General features: G+C 39.3%; 1 protein-coding gene across 2 annotated transcripts in view; it reads left to right on the top strand.

Annotated features, from left to right (window-relative positions):
• Positions 1-22,783, top strand: part of ATP7A (ATPase copper transporting alpha) — a 150,194-nt gene that overhangs the window by 122,764 nt on the left and 4,647 nt on the right. For both annotated transcript variants that reach the window (XM_027608487.2, XM_027608486.2), the window contains 7 exons: positions 839-1,033; positions 2,094-2,276; positions 4,477-4,693; positions 9,468-9,614; positions 12,338-12,480; positions 19,997-20,200; positions 20,724-20,841. In XM_027608487.2, coding sequence (XP_027464288.1) covers positions 839-1,033; positions 2,094-2,276; positions 4,477-4,693; positions 9,468-9,614; positions 12,338-12,480; positions 19,997-20,200; positions 20,724-20,841 — 1,207 coding nt within the window. The remainder of the gene's footprint in view (positions 1-838; positions 1,034-2,093; positions 2,277-4,476; positions 4,694-9,467; positions 9,615-12,337; positions 12,481-19,996; positions 20,201-20,723; positions 20,842-22,783) is intronic.

The following is a 22,783-nucleotide window of genomic DNA, read 5'->3' as shown; positions in this document are numbered from 1 at the left end:
CGGAACAGAGAGCCAGATGTGGGGCTCGGTCCCAAGACCCTGGGATCATGACCTGAGCCAAAGGCAGCTGCTTAACCGACTGAGCCACCCAGGCGCCCCTAAAAATTTTTTTAAATGATTCACATTGGCTAATTACACATTGAACAAGAAGATTGCTGAGAAGTATTTTGGAATGTGTATCCCTTAGGGATTTTTCTAATGAGTTCAGGGGTGCTTAGGAGATTTTCCTTAATACTGTCAGTTGTATTTACTCACACAGCAAATATTCAGTGTCACTAAGAGCTGTATACTACCTGATATACTCAGTTCACACTGGTATGTTCAAAAGGATTTTACTGAAATAGGAGTAAGCTTCCTTTGCATGCTGGGTGATTTTTCCATTGTCTTTAAAGTATAGTGTGAAAGGCAGATTTATGGTCCTAGTATACAGAGATTCAAAATTCCTTTTCTTCAGGATCAGATTTGCTGAGAATTAGGTCCCATATTTGCAGCTATTTTTGAAAATCCTTAGTAAAAGCACTTATTCTCAATATAGAGGTAAAAAGCTGACTTTCATGTTCTTTAGATGAACTGCATAGTTTGTAACTCTGGAATCCGCAAAATTGAATTCCTGATTTTAGGACTATGACTTGTTTACCAGTAATGTCGCAATTTCTTATATTCATACAAGAAGAAAAAAGGTGTTTTCTTACTAGTAACCAAATTGTATATGTTGGCAGCTAAGTAGGATTATGTGTGACTTGAAAAATGTGGTTTTATTTAAATAGAGTTAAGCTTTGTTCCTTTTGTTTTATACAGCTCTAGATCAATAACCAAAATTCATGCCTTTCTCCTAAAGGGATATAACAGAAGTATCTCCCGAACAGAAACGATAATACGCTTTGCTTTCCAAGCCTCTATCACAGTTCTGTGCATTGCATGCCCCTGTTCACTGGGACTAGCCACTCCGACTGCTGTGATGGTGGGTACAGGAGTAGGCGCTCAAAATGGCATACTAATCAAAGGTGGCGAGCCATTGGAGATGGCTCATAAGGTAAGATAGTCCCCAGAACTAAGAATTGTCCCATCCAAACTGGCAATAGCACCCCTATTGAGAAAGAGAATCCAGAGTTATTTCTACATGGTCCATAAGCTGAGCTTCTTCTGGGACTATCCTGAGGGTTGAGGTAGGAAGGGTGTTATTTTGGTTCTCTTCTGGATTGGTCTTAGTTATCTAAGATCTCTAAAACTACTCCAGGCCTACTTTCTCAGAGCAGACCCTGATGTGGAAAATTGGAGTCCTCTTACAGCTTAGATTAGAAATGTCTTCAGGTCAGGAAGACAGAAGGGGTATTTGCCCAGGAAAAATGCGACCCCATGTTTGTGTTCTTCACTGTGAGATGGTGCTTATAGTAACATTGCAGTTTCTTTGCCTTTGCCACTAGCTGACAGTTTGCAGCTATGACTTCAAAAATATAATCTTATCCCTCATCTCTCTCATATTAGGATTTCCAAAACAATTTCAATCAAGGTACTTGACTTCAACTAAAACCATGTTCCTTCTAATATGTTCTTATTATGAGGATATAAACTATATACAGATGCATGTAGTAAACACAGCTTAGAACAGATTTGGAACCTCATATAACCAGTGAATACAAGCTGTTAGTGTTTATAGTAATTTTTTATTGACTTTGATATAATTTCAAACTTAAGAATTGAAAGAACAGCATAAAGAACTCCAGTATATCCTTTACTGTAGATATCAGGCTCCTTTCCTAAGAACAAGGACATTCTCTTACATAATCATAGGACAAAGATCAAAATCAAGAAATTGACATTGCTGTAATACTGTTGTCTAACCATTAGTCCATATTCCAGTATGGTTGAACATTTGCAAGGGAGGGCTATTAGATGTAACTTAGAGTATCTTTTCCCTTATTCTCCCTTACTTTTGCTCACTCAAAGACAGTTCAACTCCAATTAAATCAAAGGTCAATTTATTAAGAAACAAAATATTCATCTGTCAAAGTAAACCTATTTCTTATTTTTGGAAAGGTAGTATTAAGGACTATCAAGTCAAATAGGTGCAGTGTATTTTAATTTTCTTACAGGTGAAGGTAGTGGTGTTTGATAAGACCGGAACCATTACCCATGGAACCCCAGTAGTGAACCAAGTAAAGGTTCTAGTGGAAAGTAACAGAATATCACGCAGTAAGATCCTGGCCATCGTGGGAACTGCTGAAAGTAACAGTGAACACCCTCTAGGAGCAGCCATAACCAAGTACTGCAAGCAGGTACAATTTTTCCTTTATTTATTAATGTAGTTGTCCTCTACAGGAATTACACAGATCAAATCCAAACTGGCGTTTGTGATTTACATATATAGTTGGTAGGAGGCTCGAGAGACTTGTATTTTCTCAATTTATTTTATAATATGTGTTAGTTTCTTCATACAGAAGAGTATAAAGATGAAAGCAGAAATTAACTGTAATTTTATCACACGGATAACCCCTGTTGACTAAAAAATTAAAATGTAATGCATACAGAGAGTTACATAATGAAAAAGGAAAGCCTCGTTCCCTGCCCCCTTTCCTAATTCCTCTCTCCAGAGTTTAACAAGTGCTAATCTGTTAGCAGTCTTTTAAAATACAGTAGTCTCCCCTTATCTGCAGGGGATATGTTCCAAGACCCAAGTGGATGCTTGAAACTGCAGAGTACTGAACCCTATATACACTGTTTTCTCCTATACATACATACCTATGATAAAGTTTAATTTATAAATTAGCCAAGAGATTATAATGTATATTTTATTGATTAATACTAATTAAAATATCAATACAAATTATGTTAATTATTAAAATTAATTAATTCAAATATCAATATAAATTAATTTATAAATTAGTAAGATATTAACAATAACTATTAATAATATAGAATAATTATAATAATATACTGTAATAAAAGTTGTATGAATATGGTCTTTCTCTCTCTCTCAAAATTACTTACTGTACTGTACTCACCCTTCTTGTGATGATGTGAGATGGTAAAATGCCTGTGTGATGAGATGAAATGAGATGATGTAGGCATTGTGACTTGGTGCTAGGCTACAGTCGACCTTCTGACACTATGTCAGAAAGAGGATCATCTGCTTCCAGACCACAGTTGACCACGAGTAACTGAAACCAAGGAAAGTGAAACCATGGATGGGGGAGGGAGGACTACTGTAACAGCTTTACTGAGATACAATTCACATACTCTAAAGTTCATTGTAAATTGTACAATTCAATCATTTTTAATATAGTCCCAAAAGTGTGCACTGGTTAACCATTTTAAATGCATATCTGAACATATATGCATTTATTACGTTTTAGACTTTATGTAGACAGGTCATGCAGTGACCAATCTTTGGTACTTTGTTTTTTTTTTTATTTTATTGAATGATTTTTCCATATTAAGACTTATAGATCTGCCTCATTATGTTTAATGGCTATATTATGTTCTACTGTATGATTGGTTTTTTTTGTCTCTTACAGTGTACAGTTAATGTTCTTGTCAGCTTTTGCAAGTTTATCTTTATGTTAAATGCCTATCAGTGCAATTGCTAGATCAAAGGATACATGCAGTTAAATTCTGATGAACATTACCAATGCCCACATAGCAAATATTATCAATACCCACGTGAAGGGTTGTACCAGTTTATACTTTCACCAAAAGTTATTAGTGCTCATTTCCCCACATTCTTACTTTATTTTTTCCAATTTAATAAGTAAAAAATATTTACTCATTGATGATTTGCTTTGCATTTCCATAATTATAAATTGGGTTGAACATCTTTTCATTGGCCATTTGAATTTCTTTTTCTGTAACTTTTCTGCTTGTATCCTTTGCCTGTTTTTTTCATAGGATTGTTTACCTTTTTTTTTCATTGATTTGTATAAGTTCTTTGTAAATTATCTCATAATTTTACAGTTATGATGTGGCAATTCCTATCATTGGTGTTCTTTCCTTTTTACCAATTTACTATTTTACTGACCTGGCTTCTTTACACCCAAACCAAACAACAGAGAGGATGAAGATATAAAGAGCCAGGAAACAATGATGGCCACCAAAATTCTTTGGCTTACTAAGGACACAGAATCATACTAGAGAGGCACTCTGGTAACTAAAGGCCCTGTTCTTTGTTACCCTTTGCCCTGTACTGAATAGAAAACCTGACTTGACAGTAGAATTAAATATTTAACTTGTAATTCTCTACTGGAAAGGGCAGAGTATTGGTAAACCTTCGATGTTTTCTTTCTCTAAACTTGGTATAAATTTTAGAGAGTGCGATTAAAATAAACAATTCTGATGTTTTGTTCTAAACACTTAGAATTAACCGGGCATGCAGCATGTGTCTAAACATTTAGAATTAACCAGCAGTAATCTTTGATTGTGCTATTGATGACCTTGGATTGTTAGAACAGCAGAAGAAATCCTTCTGTTTCTATTTGTTAGGAGCTGGACACTGAAACCTTGGGTACCTGCGTAGATTTCCAGGTTGTGCCAGGCTGTGGTATTAGCTGTAAAGTCATCAATATTGAAGGCTTGCTACATAAGAATAACTGGAAGATAGAGGAAAATAATATTAAAAATGCATCCCTGGTTCAAATTGGTGCAAGTAATGAACAGTCATCAACTTCATCTTCCATGATTATTGATGCCCAGCTCTCAAGTAAGCTAATTTTCTTCATAGTACCAATTATGGGACAAATATTAACAGATGCCTAACTTTATAATCCTGAACTGTTAGATAAGAAACAAAAATTGGCATCATGGTTTCGTTCTGTCAAGTAATTTTACCATAGGCCTTCTGGTCACTTCACTTGAGTTACTCAAGAACATTTCCCAACTGTGCTGGTCCTTGATTTTACCATAGGGTGCTGAATTCTAATCTTAGCTGATCTTCCACATTAGTTCAGCTATCTTTCTTTTATTTCTTACCACAGCTACTCTAAACCTTTTATATCTTTCATGAGGTACCATGGCCTTCTCCCTTGTTCCCTAAGCAAGTTATCAGGTTTATTTTTCGCATGGAAAATTAAGGTTCTCAGACATTTAGTCTGTCGACTTTTTGCCAAGCATGATTCCTTTTTCAGGAGAAGAGGTATTCCTCATCCTGCATAATGAATCCCGTCATCTTTGCTCTAGATCTCACCCTCTCTTGATTCTTCAGGGACCTTACTCTGTTATATCCCTTCGCTTCTTTATTTTCCCACTCTCTGTACTAGCTCCTTCTCCTAAACATACAAACATTTCTTCCATCACTATTACTGTAATCCCTTTTAGATTGTATCCTGTCTCTTTTTTTCCTTTATATCTAAGCTTCTAGAAAGAATAGTCTAGGTTTGCTGAATTCACTTATTCACCACACAGCCTGGCTTCTGCCCCATCCATACTACTGAAACTATTTTTTCTAAGTGCATTGATGACTTTGTTCGGTACTCACTCCAGTGGTTTCTTCTCAGTTTGCATCCTGCATGACCTCAAATACCTAAGGCATTTGAGAATGTTGAACATTTCTTCCTTCCTAAAGCTCTTTCTTTTAATTTCATGACCATTCATTCTCTAGATTATCCTCTCACCTACCTGGCTGTTGCTTCCAATCCTCCTCTGATTCCTCTTTTCTCCTGCTCTCAAATGTTGGGTATGCCCAGGGTTTTGTTCTTTGTCTTTTTCTCATTTTATATACTCTCTGTACAATCTCCTTCATGTCTGTTGCTTGTTCTGCCATCTGTAGGCTTCTACTACCACTCCAAAATCCACATCTCTAGCCAAGGCCTGTTTTCTGAGTTTCTGGTTTGTCTATCCATCTGCCCCAAAACATAATATACCCACCAAAGTGTTCTAGCACCTCCCTACCCATTTGTGCTTGAGTGATTTTGCTAACCTGCAAATATGATTTATAACTGTCTGACTAGTACCTTTTATTATAGTGGTTTATAATTTATTTTTGAATTATGAACCTTTGGAGGAATGTGATAAAAGTTATGCCCACCCCTCAGAAAATTTTTGTTTTGGAGGTTTGCTTGTATCCTAAACCCTATCAGTGCGATTCTGTTAGGGATCCTGGCTTGCTGGCTGTCCTCTGTGGGACTTAAGACCAGTCTGTCTGGACTTTGTTCCAGGTCCATTCCCCATGATGTCTCCTGCCTGCCTATACCACCCATTTTGTCTTTTCCACTGACCTCCATGTACTCTGTGTTCCATTCATACAGAGCTACTTATAGTTCCTTTTTACATTGTGTCATTTCATGCTTATTAGATCATTTCATTCACTGTTTCCTCTGGGTAATGTTGTCTCCAGTGGCATCTACCTCATGAACTTATTTTCATTTTTCAAAACTTAGCTCACATATCTCTTCAGTGAAGCCTTTGCTGACTGACATGTATAGGCAGAGATGATTTGCTCTTCTTTTTAAATCATAACTGTACTTAATCTCTGTGTTTTTGTGCTAGGTACACTGCATGATAATGCTTTATTTACCTGTCTGATTCTACCAAACTACAATTTATTATTTGTGAACTTCCAGTACCAAGCATACTGACACATAGTAATTTTGTTCATTTGACACCTTTTATTAAGCACTGTTCAAGACACTAAAGAATCAGCAGTTAGCAGAACAGACAAAGTCACTATCTTTTGGAACTTATTTTCCCGGTGGGAGAACACAAAACAGTGAGCAAAGAGATAAGAAAATATAATATGTCTGATGGAGATAGTGCTGTAGAGGAAAACAAAGAAGGGTAGAGGGGTATAGGGAATGCTGTGAGTATTGGGTCCTATTTTACATAGGATGATCAGGGTAGGCCTCATTGAGAAGTTCATGCTGGAGCAAAAACCTGAGAAGGCGGAGGGAGAAAGCTATGTGAATATCTGAGACAAGAGCATTCCAGGTAGGAGGGATAAGTACCCAAGCCTAGTTTGAGGAACAACAAGGAGAACAGTGTTCCTGGAGCAGAGTAAATGAGTGGGAAGGTTAGAGAGTAGTACAGGACCAGATTATGTAAGGACATTGAAAGAATTTTGGCTTTTACCCTTGAGATGGGAAGCCATTGGAGAGTTTTGTGTATAGGAGTGACAGAATCCAACTTAATGTTTTATAAGTATTACCCTGGCTGCTCTGATAAAAATACACTGTTGGAGCAATAGGGGGAAGGACAGAAGCAGGGAGATGAGTTAGTAGGCTGTTGCCATAATCCAGGTGAAAGATAAGAATGGTTTGGACCAATGTGGTAGCAGTAGAGATCATAAGAAATGGTCAGAATCTGAATGTGTTTTGAAGGGAGAGCTGGCTGACAAATTTTCTCACAGATTGGGTGTGGAGTATGGGAGAAACAGGAGTCAAGAATTATGCCAAGGTTTGTGGCCTAAACATTTTAGAAGGATGAAGTTACCATTTAAGTAGAATGGGGAAGACCATTGGAAGGGCAATATTGAGGAGAACTGATCAGGAGATCGGTTTTTTACATGTTAAATTTGAGTGCCTATTAGATAGGTGCCATATAAGTGGAAATAACAAGTAGGCAATTGGCTGCACAAGTCTGCAGGTCAAGGAAATAGACTAGGTTGGAGACATAGATTTGGTAGTCATCCACCTATAGATCTGGGCCTTCTAATATGATAGCCATTCATTACATGTGACTACTTAAACTTCAGTTATTTCAATTTAATTTAAAATTCAGGGGCACCTGGCTGCCTCGGAAGAGCATGCGACTCTTGATCTTGGGGTCATGAGTTTGAGCCCCACGTTGGGTGTGGAGATTACTTAAAGGAAATACATAAGTAAACTTAAAAAAAATAAATTTAATTTAAAATTCAGCCCTTCAGCCATACTAGCCACATTTCACTGCTCAATAGCCACATGTTGCTAGTGGCTACTGTATTAAACAGCAGATACAGAACATTTCCAAATTTTGTTGGACAAAGCTGGTATAGATTGTATTTAAAGATATGAGACTGGATAAAATCATCAAAGAGTGAGAGTAGATTGGGGCGGGGAATGGTTCAAGGATTGAGCCCTACAATACGATAGGTTAAGAGATCAGGGAAATCAGCAAAGAAGACTGAGAAGAAGTGGTAAGTGAGGAGGTAACTCATAAGAATGTGGTGTCCTAGAAGCCAAGGAAAGAAAGTATTTCAGGAAGGAGGGAGCGATCAACTGTGTTAAATGCTGCTAATAAGGCAAGTAAGATGAGGAACAAGAATTAGCCATTAGGTTTATGAAAGTAAAGGTCACTGGCATACTGTGAGAACAACTCTTTGGAGTGGTAGAGACAAAAGCTTTATTGGAGTGGGTTCACAAAAGAATGGGAAGATATGAATTGGAGATAGTCAATAGAGACAACACTTCCAAGAAGTTTTGCTGTGTATAGAAGCAGAAATTTGGAGCAGTAGTAAAGAGGTAAGTGAGATCAATAGAGGTTTTTTTGTTTTGTTTTGTTTTTAAAGATAGGACTATGTGCAACAGAGATAGAAAATGTGATTATGCAGGAGAAAGAGGAGAGAATTGTAGGAGAGATGTTCTAGAATAAGCAAAGGAAGGGGGTCTAGTACATAAGTGGAGAGGTTGGCCTTAAATAGGAGCAGGGGCAGTTTAGAAGAGAAGCTAGATTGGTGTGTATATAGGCACAGGCAGTGAGAGCTTGAAGTTCTCTTCTGATTGCTTTTAATTCTTTCTGAAGTAGGAAGCAGATTCATCATCTGGCCATAGATGAGGATGGGAGAAGAGAAGGTACAAAATAGCCCTCTAGAAGGAACGGAAAATGAATGGACTAGGGAAGTGTAGAATTGCCAGACAACTCTAAGGACTTGCGTAAAGTTAGTGGTCACATGTTTAAAATGAGACATCAGTGGAGTCACCTGGGTGGCTCAGTCGGTTAAGCAGCTGCTTTCGGCTCAGGTCATGATCCCAGGGTCCTGGGATCGAGCCCCGTGTTGGGCTCCCTGCTCAGCGGGGCACCTGCTTCTGCCCCTCTCCCCTGCTCATGCTCACTCTCAGTCTCTCTCTGTCTTAAATAAATAAAAAAATAAATAAAAAATAAAATGAGACATCAGTATAGTTGTATGTTTCCATCCAACTACTACTACTACAATCAGCTACTGATGCACAATAAATATTTTGGATTTAATTCAGTTGTGTGGAAGATCAAAGGGAAAGCTTTACCAAGAAAGAAACATTTGAACTGGCTCTTGAAGAATATGATGGAGTTTGATAATTGTAGAGGAGGGGTAAGGACATTCCAGGTGGAGACAGCAACATGTGCAAAGGCCCAAAGGCATAGAAGAGCAAAGTATGTTCCTTGAAAATTTGGAAATCACTGTTGTAGGCTGTGGTCTCCCAAAAATACAACATAGTGATTGTTGGTTAGACAGGAAGAACATGCCTCACAGGTTGTTATAAATATCAAACGATCTCACTAAATGTTCTTTCTGTACTTTATTTCAGATGCTCTTAATGCCCAGCAGTACAAAGTCCTCATTGGTAACCGGGAGTGGATGATTAGAAATGGTCTTGTTATTAACAATGATGTAGATGATTCCATGACTGAACATGAAAGAAAAGGTCGGACTGCTGTATTGGTGGCAGTTGATGGTAAGGTTTTCCCTAAGTACACTGTGACTCAATGTTGTGATCTCAGTAATTATTTTATGTATATTTTTGAGAGACTTCTGAACTTGAGTGCTTTTGAAAAGCAGCCTGAATGCAAAGTGAGAATGTTAGCAATACATAATTGTTACTGATAAATTTAGAATTGTCTTGCATTTGCCTGGCTTTGTTATTTTCCTCCCTAACCTATGTTTTTGTAAAAAAGCTAATCAATAGTTGTGTATAACACCCAGTGCTCATCACCACACATGCTCTCCTTAATACCCATCACCCAGTGTTATAAGCAACTAATGAATCGTTGAACACTACATCAAAAACTAATGATGTACTCCTTGCTGGCTAATTGAACATAATAATAATAAAAATAAATAAAAAAGTAAAAAGTAGGGCGCCTGAGTGGCTCAGTTGGTTAAGCGACTGCCTTCGGCTCAGGTCATGGTCCTGGAGTCCCGGGATGGAGTCCCACATCGGGCTCCCTGCTCGGTGGGGGGTCTGCTTCTCCCTCTGACCCTCTTCCCTCTTGTGCTCTCTGTCTCTCATTCTCTGTCTCTCAAATAAATAAATAAAACCTTAAAAAAAAGTAAAAAGTAAAAATAAATAAAATAAATAAATAAAATTTTGTTTTTAGTGATTGCCTCTCCCCCAAAAAATAAAAAAAAAGCTAATCAAAGATTTTTTTAAACCTAAAAATAACATAACATTAAAGTAATAGCAAATAAAAGAATATCTATAATCTCATCACCCTAACTCAATGTCAGTTTTAACTGCATGTATTCCATTTCTGGGTTTTTTTGTTTATATATGTTATATACAATATAATATATGTACAGAATTATAATACTAGTATATATACTGTTTTTAAATGGGTGTATTCTGCATATAAATTTTACCTCAATAAAGTTGAATAAAAATTTAAAATCCCTTATACACCTATTATATTTTGCTTTATTCATTTATTTGCAATATTCATAAATATTTTCTAATTTTAATTCTGTGTAATTTATTATATACTGTAACTAAGTTAATAATTCCCTTGTTGGAAATTTAAACTATTCTTAATATTTCATTATTATAAATAACACTGATAAACATCTGTGAGGTTTTAGGTGCTTTCTTTTGTTAAATTATTTCTTGGGTAAATTTCTAGCTGTGAGATTAGTCAACATTTATAATCCTTGCTAAGCATGAAGGCAGTATCGTAGCTATGACATTTTTAGGTTCAGGAAGAAGCAGAACATACCATTTACCTTTTATCTTTTTATTTTTTTAATTATTAAAAGATTTTATTTATTTATTTGACAGAGAGAGACACAGCGAGAGAGGGAACACAAGCAGGGGGAGTGGGAGAGGGAGAAGCAGGCTTCCCCAGGGAGCCTGATGCGGGGTTCAATCCCAGGACCCTGGGATCATGACCTGAGCCGAAGGCAGATGCTTAACCGACTGAGCCACCCAGGCACCCCTTACTTTTGTTTTTAAAATAAAATAACTACTTGCAGTGATTTCTTTCCCCAGTATAAAATGCCAGTTTTCAAAAAATTGACAAGAAACGTTGGAGAGGTTGTGGAGCAAGGGGAACCCTCTTACACTGTTGGTGGGAACTCAAGTTGGTACAGCCACTTTGGAAAACAGTGTGGAGGTGCCTCAAAAAATTAAAAATAGAGCTACCCTCTGACCCAGCAATTGTACTCCTGGGTATTTACCCCAAAGACACAGATGTAGTGAAAAGAAGGGCCATATACACCCCAATGTTCATAGCAACAATGTCCGCAATAGCTAAACTGTGGAAAAGCCAAGATGCCCTTCAGCAGACAAATGGATAAAGATGTGGTCCATATATACAATGGAATACTACTCAGCCATCAGAAAGGATGAATACCCAACTTTTCATCAACATGGATGGGACTGGAGGAGATTATGCTCAGTGAAATAAGTCAAGCAGAGAAAGTCAATTATCATATGGTTTCACTTATTTGTGGAACATAAGGAATAACATGGAGGACATTAGGAGAAGGAAGGGAAAAATGAAGGGGGGGACATCAGAGGGGGAGACGAACCATGAGAGACTATGGACTCTGAGAAATAATCTGAGGGTTTCAGAGGGGACGGGGGTGTGGGGATGGGTTAGCCCAGTGATGGGTATTAAGGAGGGTATGTATTGTATGGAGCACTGGGTGTTATACACAAACAATGAATCATGGATCACTACATCAAAAACTAATGATGCTGTATGGAGACTAACATGACATAATAAAATAAAATTTAAAAAAATTAAAAAATAAACATTAAAAAAATAAATGCCAGTTTGGCCGCAATCCACCCCCTTTACCTTAAAAAGAAAAAAAAGTATTAGTTTTCAGTTTCATTTGCGTTTAAAGGACATAAAGTGTTTGGAACTATTGACCAATACTTCTCAAAGGAACAAAAAAGAGTCTTTTAGTATCCAGTAAGATCTCTCTTTCAACTTTCCAATTACTACTTTCATTAGTAACCCCTACCTCACTCTGAAATTTTCATAACTCAGTATGGAGGTTTGTCACAGATTTTGTGGAATACAGCCTGTGTGGGCTTGGAGACATTTTGAATTAAGCTTAAGCCCTGAACAGCTTTGCTTAACAAAATTAATTTCCCTCTCAAATTTTAAGTTAGAGTATTATTCCTGCTTTCACCATATTCCAAACTCTCTTATTTTCTGATACCTCCTATATTAGATGAGCTGTGTGGCTTGATAGCCATCGCTGACACAGTGAAGCCCGAAGCAGAATTGGCTGTCCGCATTTTGAAATCCATGGGCTTAGAAGTAGTTCTAATGACTGGAGACAACAGTAAAACAGCTCGATCTATTGCTTCTCAGGTAATTGGTTTACTTAGTGGTTGGGGTGGTGGGTATGTGGTAACTTGTAATTCCTCATATACATTTTGCTTCTTGCTTTCAAGTGCTAAAGATTCATATTACCTGTTATTTTCCTTATCACTGAGTATCGATACCCGGTTCTTTAAAGAACAGTTGGCATGCTATGTTGGAAGGAGTTTGGACTTTGTGTTACTCTTATAACTAAAAAAACCGTTTACTTAATTCATGAAATGCTTCAGTGACACCCTACACTAGTTTCTGTTGATACTTCCTTTGAAGTGTTGCTCCTATTCTTTACCAGTGCTGCCAGCCTAAGCCAGGCCCTCAGGCGCCCAATCTCTACTGCCTAAATTACAGCAGAAGCTCCAGGGACTTCCCTCTCTAGTCCATCCTGAACATCACTGGTGGAACCATCGCCTAATGCACCACTTTGACATATTTTTCTGCTCCCGACCCCCACATCTGCCTTATCTACAAAACTTTTCTCATACTAGTCTTTTCTACTTCAGAATGCCTCCTCCCTCTTCTTTTAAATAACACAAGTAATATATAAGTACATTATAAAAAATGCAGAAGGATATAAAGTAAAAAGTTTACCCTTTTCCCAAGCTCCCTGTCCAGTCCTATCCCCAATTTTTCGTAGGCATGTGTGTTCATATACAAATGTATAGTTCTGGTATTTTCAACATAAATTACATCATTTTTCTAATGATTGTTCATTCAGGAGTTTGCGTTTTATTTTTTATTTATTTTATTTTTTAAAAGATTTTATTTATTTGAGAGAGAGAGCAGGAGCAGGGGGAGAGGGCAGAGGCAGAGGGAGAAGCAGACTCCCCGCTAAGCAGGGAACCCAATGCGGGACTCGATCCCAGGACCCTGGGATCATGATCTGAGCCAAAGGCAGATGCTTAACCAATGAGCCACCCAGGTGCCCCAGCTGTTTGCCTTTTTTTTTTTTTTAAAGACATTTATTCAGCGTCATGATCAGACTATTACATTTAGCAATCAACAGCATGGGTGCAAAAAAAAAAAATCTACATTAAAACCCTTTGTTGGAATGCTTTACACTTTCCACAGAACAGAAACTAAAATAACCTGTTATACAACTAGTCACAAATACAGTCCTCGAGTTTTTTGCCCATACACATGAGTATTGTCTAAAACATGTCTTCTTTGTAGCAGCTAGGCCCTGCCACCACTGTGCTTGGCTGAGTTCACAAATCTGTTGTAACCTGTAGCTTCCCTGTCCCTTCTCTGGCTCTCCTCTCCTGCTAAGCTTTGTTTCCTGGCAGTAATTAAAACCTTCTGCCACTGCCATAGCTACTGCTGCTGCTGGAACCACCATAGCCACCTTGGTTTCGTGGTTTGGCAAAGTATTGGCCTCCACCACCATAGGGGCCAGAGCTTCTGCCTCCAAAATTTCCTCCTTTCATGGGTCCAAAATTTGAGGATTGATTGTTTTAATTGCCAAAATCATTATAGCTTCCGCCACCTCCAAAGTTGCTTCCATCATTACCAAATCTGTTATAGCGATCCCCACTGCCACCATATCCACCACCACCTCGACTGCCACCAAAGCCACCTCGACCACTGAAGTTCCCTCCACGACCAAAGTTGTCATTCCCACCAAAACCACCTCCACGACCACCACCAAAGTTTCCAGAACCACTTCGACCTCTTTGGCTGGATGAAGCACTAGCCATCTCTTGCTTAGATAGGGCTTTCCTTACTTCACAGTTGTGGCCATTCACAGTATGGTATTTTTGAATGACAATCTTGTCTACAGAGTCATGGTCATCAAATGTTACAAAAGCAAAACCTCTCTTTTTGCCACTGCCTCGGTCAGTCATGATCTCGATCACTTCAATTTTCCCATACTGTTCAAAATAATCTCTTAGGTGATGTTCTTCAGTGTCTTCTTTAATGCCACCAACAAAAATCTTTTTCACAGTTAAGTGGGCACCAGGTCTTTGAGAATCTTCTCTTGAGACAGCCCTCTTTGGTTCCACAACTCTTCCATCCACCTTGTGCGGCCTTGCGTTCATGGCTGCATCCACCTCCTCCACAGTGGCATACGTGACAAACCCAAAGCCTCTGGAGCGCTTGGTGTTTGGATCTCTCATTACCACACAGTCCGTAAGCGTTCCCCATTGCTCAAAATGGCTCCTCAGACTCTCATCGGTTGTTTCAAAGCTCAAACCTCCAATGAAGAGCTTCCGCAGCTGTTCAGGCTCTTTGGGAGACTCTGACTTAGACATGACGGCGGTGGGAGGGGAGACTTAAACGATGCTTACTCTGCGGCATCCACGGGCGGACCAGCTGTTTGCTTTTTATACATAACAACATATATGCCTTGGAGCTTTGTCCATAGCTGAACATACAAAGTTATTTTAGCCTTTCAACATTACTACATGGAATTCTATGGTATGGATGTATCATAATTTACTTAAACATTCCTCTAATGATGAGTATTTAGGTGGTTTTGAAGATTTTGTTAGAAACAGGCAGTGATGTAAATCTTTGGACATACATCTTTTTTGGGGGGTGGTTTTCACAGAGCTTTCATTTTTAATTTTTTATTTATTTTTAAAATTTTTATTTTAGTTCCAGTATAGTTAACATACAGTGTTAGATTAGACTCAGGTGTACAACATAGTGATTCAACAGTTCTATACATTACTCAGTGCTCATCATGGTAAGTGTACTCTTAATCCCCTTCACCTATTTTATCCATCCTCCCACCTAACTATGGTTAAAGAGTCTGGTTTTTGGCTTGTCTCTCTGTCTTCCCTTGTTCATTTGTTTTGTTTCTTAAATTCCACATATGAGTGAAATCATATGGTATTTGTCTTTCTCTGACTGACTTATTTCACTTAGCATTATACCCTCTAGATCCATCCATGTTGTTGCAAATGGCAAGATTTCATTCTTTTTTATGGTTGAGTAATATTCCAGTGTGTGTGTGTGTGTGTGTGTGTGTGTGTGTGTGTGTGTGTGTGTATAATTACATATTCTTTATCCATTCATCTGCCACTGGACACTTGGACTGCTTCCATATTGTGGCTATTTTAAATAATGCTACAATAAACATAGCAGTGCATATATCTTTTTGAATTAGTGTTTTCATATTCTTTGTGTGAATACCCAGTAGTGGAATTACTGGATCATACAGTAGTTCTATTTTTAGCTTTTTGAGGAACCTCCATACTGTTTTCCAGAGTGGCTGTACCAGTTTGCATTCCCCCCAGCAGTGCCTGAGGGTTCCCTTTTTCCCACGTCCTTGCTAGCACCTGTTTCTTGAGTTTTTGATTTTAGCCATTCTGGCAGGTGTGAGGTGATATTTCATTATGGTTTTGATTTGCATTTCCCTCCTGATGAGTAATGTTGAGCATCTTTTCACGTGTCTGTTGGCCAATCTATATATCTTCTTTGGAGAAATGTCTGTTCATGTCTTCTGTCCATTTCTTGACTGGATTTTTTGTTTTTTGAGTGTTGAGTTTGATAAGTTCTTTATATATTTTGGATACCAACCCTTTATCAGATATGTCATATGCAAATATCTTCTCCCATTCTGTAGGTTGCTTTTTAGTTTTATTGATTGTTTCCTTCTCTATGCAGAAGCTTTTTATTTTGATGTTATCCCAATAGTTTATTTTTGCTTTTGTTTCCCTTGCCTCAGCAGACCTATCTAGAGAGATGGTGCTATGGCCAAAGTTAGAAAAATTACTGCCTGTGTTCTCTGCTAGGAGTTTTATGGTTTCCTGTCTCACATTTAGTTCTTTAATCCATTTTGAATTTATTTTATTATGGTGTAAGAAAGTGGTCCAGCTTCATTCTTTTGTACATAACTGTTCAGTTTTTCTAACACCATTTGTTGAGGAGACTTTTTCCTATGGCATATTTTCCTCTTTTTTCAAAGATTAATTGACCATATAATCCTGTTTTTTTTCTGGACTGTCTATTCTGTTCCATTGATCTATGTGTCTGTTTTTGTGCCAGTACCATCCTGTTTTGTTTACCACAGCTTTATAATATATCTTGAAATCTGGGTTGTGATACCTCCAGTTTTGTTCTTTTTCAATATTGCTTTGGCTATTCAGAGTGTTTTGTGTTTCCATACAAATGTTAAGATTATTTGTTCCAGTTCTGTGAAAAATGCTGTTGGTATGTTGATAGAGATTGCATTAAATCTCTGTATTGCTTTGGGTTGTACGGACATATTAACATTTGTTCTTTCAATCCATGAGCATGGAGTATCTTCCCATTTGTCTGTGTTATCTTCGATGGCTTTCATCAGTGTTTTAAAGTTTTCAGAGTACTGGTCTTTCACCTCTATGGTTAAGCTTATTCCTACATATTTCACTATTTTTGGTGTAATTGTAAATGCTATTATTTTCTTTTTTTTTAAAGATTTTATTTATTTATTTGACAGAGAGAGAGAGACAGCGAGAGAGGGAACACAAGCAGGGGGGAGTGGGAGAGGGAGAAACAGGCTTCCCGCTGAGCAGGGAGTCTGATGTGGGGCTCGATCCCAGGACCCTGGGACCATGACCTGAGCCGAAGGCAGACGCTTAACGACTGAGCCACCCAGGCGCCCCAATGCTATTGTTTTCTTAATTTCTCTTTCTGCTACTTCATAATTAGTGTTTAGAAATGCAATGGATTTCTGTATATTGATTTTGTATCCTGCGACTTTACTGAATTCCTTCATTAGTTCTAGTAGTTTTCTGGTGAAGCCCTTGGGCCTTTCTATATATAGTATGATGTCATCTTCAAATAGAGAAAGTTTTACTTCTTCCTCACCAATTTGGATGCCTTTTATTTCTTTTTTTAAAAAAATACTATTTATTTATTTATTTGATAGAGCATGAGTCGGGGGCAGAGGCAGAGGGAGAGGGAGAAGCAGACTCCCTGCTGAGCAGAGAGCCCGATTCGGGACTCAATCTCAGGACCCTGAGATCATGACCTGAGCTGAAGGCAGGCACTTCACCAACTGAGCCACCCAGGCGCTCCAAATGCCTTTTCTTTCTTTTTGTTGTCTGATTGCTGTGGCTAGGACATCCAGTACTATGTTGAATAAAACTGGTGAGACTGGACATTCTTGGTCTGTTCCTGACCTTAGGGGAAAAGATCTGTTTTTCACCATTGAGGATGATGTTTGCTGTAGGTCCTCTAGTCTCCTGTTTATTCTCTCTAGGGTATTTTTAATTTCACATATTGAGTTCTTCATCTCCATTTGCTTCTTTTTTATGTTTTCTGTCTCTTTGTTGACAGTCACACTGAAGTCTCCACTGTTTTCTTAAGTCCAGTGAGTATCCTTATGACCATTACTTTAAGTTATCTATCAGACATATTACTTATTTTCATTTCATTTAGCTCTCTCGCTGTGATTTTGTCCTGTTCTTTCATTTGGAACATATTCCGCTGTTTCCTCATTCTGTCTAACTTTCTCCATCTGATTCTATGTGTTAGAAAAGTTGGCTACATCTCCTGCTCTTGAAACCGGTGTCCTTATGAAAAAGAGGTCCTTTAGTACCTGCAGGGCAGTGTCCCCAGTTCACTAGATCCTGGCACTTCACTGGTGTCTCCTATGTGTGTTGTGAGCAATGGACTATTTTGGTTGAATGACGTTTGCTTTCTGTCCAGTCGGTTAAGCGCCTGCCTTTGGCTCAGGTCATGATCTCAGGGTCTTGAGATCGAGTCCTGCACCGGGCTCTCTGCTCAGCAGGGAGTCTGCTTCTCCCTCTCCCTCTGCCTTCCGTCCATGTCTCTCTTTGCCTGTTGGCGGCAAGATTTGGTCCCTGTGGCATTAGTGGGCCAGTCTGGGGGCCGCCTTGAGCATGAGTTGTGTCAGATCAGGTGTTTGCCAGAGATGCGGTAGCATCAAACTACAGGGTGCTGTCCCCGTGTTGTCCCCTGAGAAACTTTCTTTGGTGGGTAGAGCCTGCCATCAGACCCGATATCTACCTCCAGCACACTGCTGCGTCCCCAGCTGGACTTGTGTGTATGATTATCTTCCCCTCTGCTTGGGGCCGGAGCTACTTTGGAGTGGTTCTGACCCCTGTTGGGGCTGCTTGCACACTGCCAGGTTTGTGGCACCACTTTAGATGGGCTCCGGCCGAGGGCAAATTGGAGGGGGCAGGTCTACGGGAGAAAGCGTGGGCAGGGCGTGGGGTTCCAGCAGGGTCTACGCTGACCTGCTGTGGGAGGGGACCTGTAGTCACCAGGGAAAACTGCTGAGTCTGGCCGGGTCAGAGGGGGTGGATCTGCAGAATTGTGTGGCAGCAGGGCACACTGTTGGCAATCTCCGTGGAGAGAGTTGGCACTGTGCTCGTTACCACAGGTATTGGGGTATCTAGGCTGCGAGCAGGGGAGGGAAATGCTGCCTGCCAGTTCTTTTGTTCTTGGAGCAGTCTCCCAAAGATCCCTGCCCCTACAGCACACACTGTGAGATTAGTAAACAAATCTCCCTCCCGTATACCCCAGGCATTTTTCAAACTGCTGCTACTATGCTGTAGAAGCTGTTTGTTGTGCTGTCTACATTGCAAGGTACTATAGTGAAGGACACTCAGTTTCTTATTGCCCTCTGGCTCTCCCAGAGCTGAACCAGCTGATTTGTGAAGTTCCAGGTGTGAAGCCCCACTGATTGTAAGAACTTGCAAAGCCGGGCCCCTCTGGGTCTCAAAGCCAAACTCTGTGGGGACTTGCCTTCCCTCTGCAGGCCCCTGTGCCTGGGGCACTTAGTGTCAGGGTCTGTTCCTCTCCCCTTCCCGGGCCCACCACACTCTTCCCTCCCACAGACTGTCCCATGAGTCCACCTGGCTCCAGCACATATCTCCCCCTCCACACCTTCCTCAATCAACATGGCCTCTTTTCTATACCTAACTGTGGAGAATCTGTTCTGCCAGTCCTTAGACCATTCTCTGGGCCATTCATACTGATGTGTGTGCATCCAGTTGCGTCTATGGAATGAGGTGAGCCCAGGATCCTCCCACTTTGCCACCTTCCCTGGAGTCAAACATATATCTTTTTATACTTGTATAAATATGTCTAGAATATGGCTAGAAGTGGAACTGCACAAATGATGTGTGCACTTTGATAGATCCTGCCAAATGCCCTCCAAAAAGATAACAGTTTACTCACCCACCGAGAATATCTAAGAGAGCTCATTTCTCCATATCCTTTTTTTTTTTTAAAGATTTTATTTATTTATTTGAGAGAGTGAGAGAAAGAATGAGCGGGGAGGAGAGGGAGAAGCAGGCTCCCAACTGAGCAGAGAGCCCAATGCAGGGCTTGATCCCAGGACTCTGGGATCACGACCTGAGCCGAAGGCAGACGTTTCGCTGACTGAGCCACCCAGGCGCCCCTTTCCGTATCCTTACTATTACTGGATATTATCAGCTTCTGAAATTTGGGACCTCTGGTGGGTGGAAAATGATGCTCATTATTGCTGTGTTATAGTGAAGGTACTAGTAATATTTCTTGAAATGAATTGAGTTTATCTTTCCTCATGTAGGTTGGCATTACAAAGGTGTTTGCTGAAGTTCTCCCTTCTCATAAGGTTGCTAAGGTGAAGCAACTTCAGGAGGAGGGGAAACGGGTTGCAATGGTAGGCGATGGAATCAATGACTCTCCAGCTCTGGCAATGGCTAATGTAGGGATTGCCATTGGCACGGGTACAGACGTAGCCATTGAAGCAGCTGATGTGGTTTTGATAAGGGTAAGTACTGTGGCCTGAATGTTGAGGTCCGTGATATTGCTCCACATGGTCAGGGTTAGTGTTGTAAAGTATATCGAGTAGAACAACCCTTTCCTTCTAATTCCTGTGCTCCCAGCCTTTGAGACTAGGAGAATTCAAGATGGGAGTATGAGAAGTCCTACTAATTACTTCCAGACTTTCTCAGTCAAGCAAAGCAGATGAGAATGACAAGCTTGTAAAATAAAGAATAAGATTGGGGAACGTACTTATAATAAAATTTTCTTCAACAAACACTTGCTGAGATTATTTTAAGTGAGGTAATCTACATAGTAGCATATAACCCCAAAAGTGTTTTCTAGACCCCTGAGGAAAATTCCTGAAAAACATCTTCCAAGGCTGACTGAAATTTTCAGCAATATTTGAACTTTATAGTTAATTCATATTACCCACCCTAAGGTACACATCATCTTCAGAATCACAGTATCAATTACAAAAGTACTTGTTAAGTTAGAGTCACTAATATCACAAATATTTCTGTTCTCAGAATGATCTTCTGGATGTAGTGGCAAGTATTGACTTATCAAGGAAGACCGTCAAGAGGATTCGGATAAATTTTGTTTTTGCTCTAATTTATAATCTAGTTGGAATTCCCATAGCTGCTGGTATGTGACTATTAGTATTACTTTTTCCTCTGAAGTCATTAGAAACCTATCATTTTGGAAGTTTTTAGTCTCATTATTAGCTTTGAGTTCAGTTTTTATAGGTAGCCTGCTGATGTGGTGAAAGGTAATATTAAAATCAATAATTATAGGGCGCCTGGGTGGCTCAGTTGGTTAAGTGACTGCCTTCGGCTCAGGTCGTGATCCTGGAGTCCCGGGATCGAGTCCCACATAGGGCTCCCTGCTCAGCGGGGAGTCTGCTTCTCCCTCTGACCCTCTTCCCTCTTGTGCTCTCTATCATTCTCTCTCTCAAATAAATAAATAAAATCTTAAAAAAAAGAAAAAAAATCAATAATTATAATTTTGAGCAATGTTCATTATGGCATAAAATGTGTAAGCATTCTGATAGGTTTATTTTATTTTCCCCTCCAACTTTATATTTTGAAAAATTTCAAAGCTATATATAACCAGGAAAAAAGATACAACGAAAACCTGTATAGTCTTCATTTAATTTAACCAATTAATAATACTTTTCCACATTGTTTCATCTCTTTCTCCATATGCTCTTACATTTATATTTATATTTATGTTTATATTTATTTACTTATTTATCTTTTGCTGAAGAGAACAAATTTACTTTTAAAGATTTATTTATTTATTTTAGAGAGAGAGAAAGAGCGAGCATGAGCAGGGGGAGGGGCAAAGGGAGAGAAAATCTACAGCAGGCTTTCCCGCTGAGCACGGAGCCGGATGCGGGGCCCAATCTCAATGAGATCATGACCTGAGCCAGAATCAAGAGTCAGATGCTTAGCCGACTGAGCCACCCAGGTGCCCCAAGAACAAATTTACTTTTAATCTCACTACCCAAACACAAGTACTGTTAGCATTTTAGTGTATTTACTTCCAGTCTTTTTTATTTTGTATCAGTTTTTTTGTCTTGTTACATGGTTATAATTATAGCACACAGAGAATTTTTTGCTCTTAACATTCTAATAGCCAACAGGTTTTTTTTTTTTTTTACGTTTGGATACCAGGAGAGAAAGAGAGAGAGATGGGGGGGGGGCAGGGAGAAAGGGGGATGAAAAAAAGGGGAGGAGAGGGATGGAGATTGATGAATTGAATAAAGGAATATGACCCAGAAAAAGCAATTTAGAATTTTTTATAGATTTTATTTATTTATTTGACAGAGAGAGACACAGTGAGAGAAGGAACCAAGCAGGGGGAGTGGGAGAGGGAGAAGCAGGCTTCCTGCCGAGCAGGGAGCCTGATGCGGGGCTTGATCCCAGGACCCTCGTATCATGACCTGAGCTGAAGGCCAGACGCTTAACGCCTGAGCCACCCAGGCGCCCCTAGAATTTTAAAATAAGCATTTGATAATGTCCTGTACTTAGGGACTTGGTAGGAGTTAGTAATAAAGTGTATTTTTTTTTTTTTTAGAGAAAGAAAGTGCAGGGGGAGGGGCAGAGGGAGAGGGGGAGAGAGAGAGAATCTTAAGCAGGCTCCATGCCCAGCACAGAGCCCAATGCGGGACTTGATCCTACGACCCTGAGATCATGACCTGAGTCGAAACCAAGATTTGGATGCTTAACCGACTGAGCCACCCAGGTGCCCCAGGAGTTAGTAATAGCAGAAGAAAATAGTTATCACTTTCTTCTTGTTCTCTCTGGTTTGAGAGCCAAAGAGAACATGAAATGATGTAAGAACAATTACAAACCTCTTTATAAATAAGGACACAAAATGCTGAGGGAACAAAAAAATAAAAGAACAATCAAAATCCAGAAAGATTAATTCATAGCAGCAAATGATTTTTTTAAAATTATATAAGTAGGGGCAGGGTGGAAAAAATATGCAAGTAATATATGATCACTGTAGAAAAGAGAAGAATACAGATAAGCACATAAAAAGTTAGAAGTACAGTAAGTCTACCTTATCCCTGTCATATAAG

Source organism: Zalophus californianus, chromosome X (genome assembly GCF_009762305.2).
Source record: "Zalophus californianus isolate mZalCal1 chromosome X, mZalCal1.pri.v2, whole genome shotgun sequence".
In the NCBI taxonomy this organism is placed as follows: domain Eukaryota; kingdom Metazoa; phylum Chordata; class Mammalia; order Carnivora; family Otariidae; genus Zalophus; species Zalophus californianus.
The sequence above is the reverse complement of the archived record's forward strand: the minus strand, read 5'-3'. Positions and strand labels throughout refer to the sequence as shown.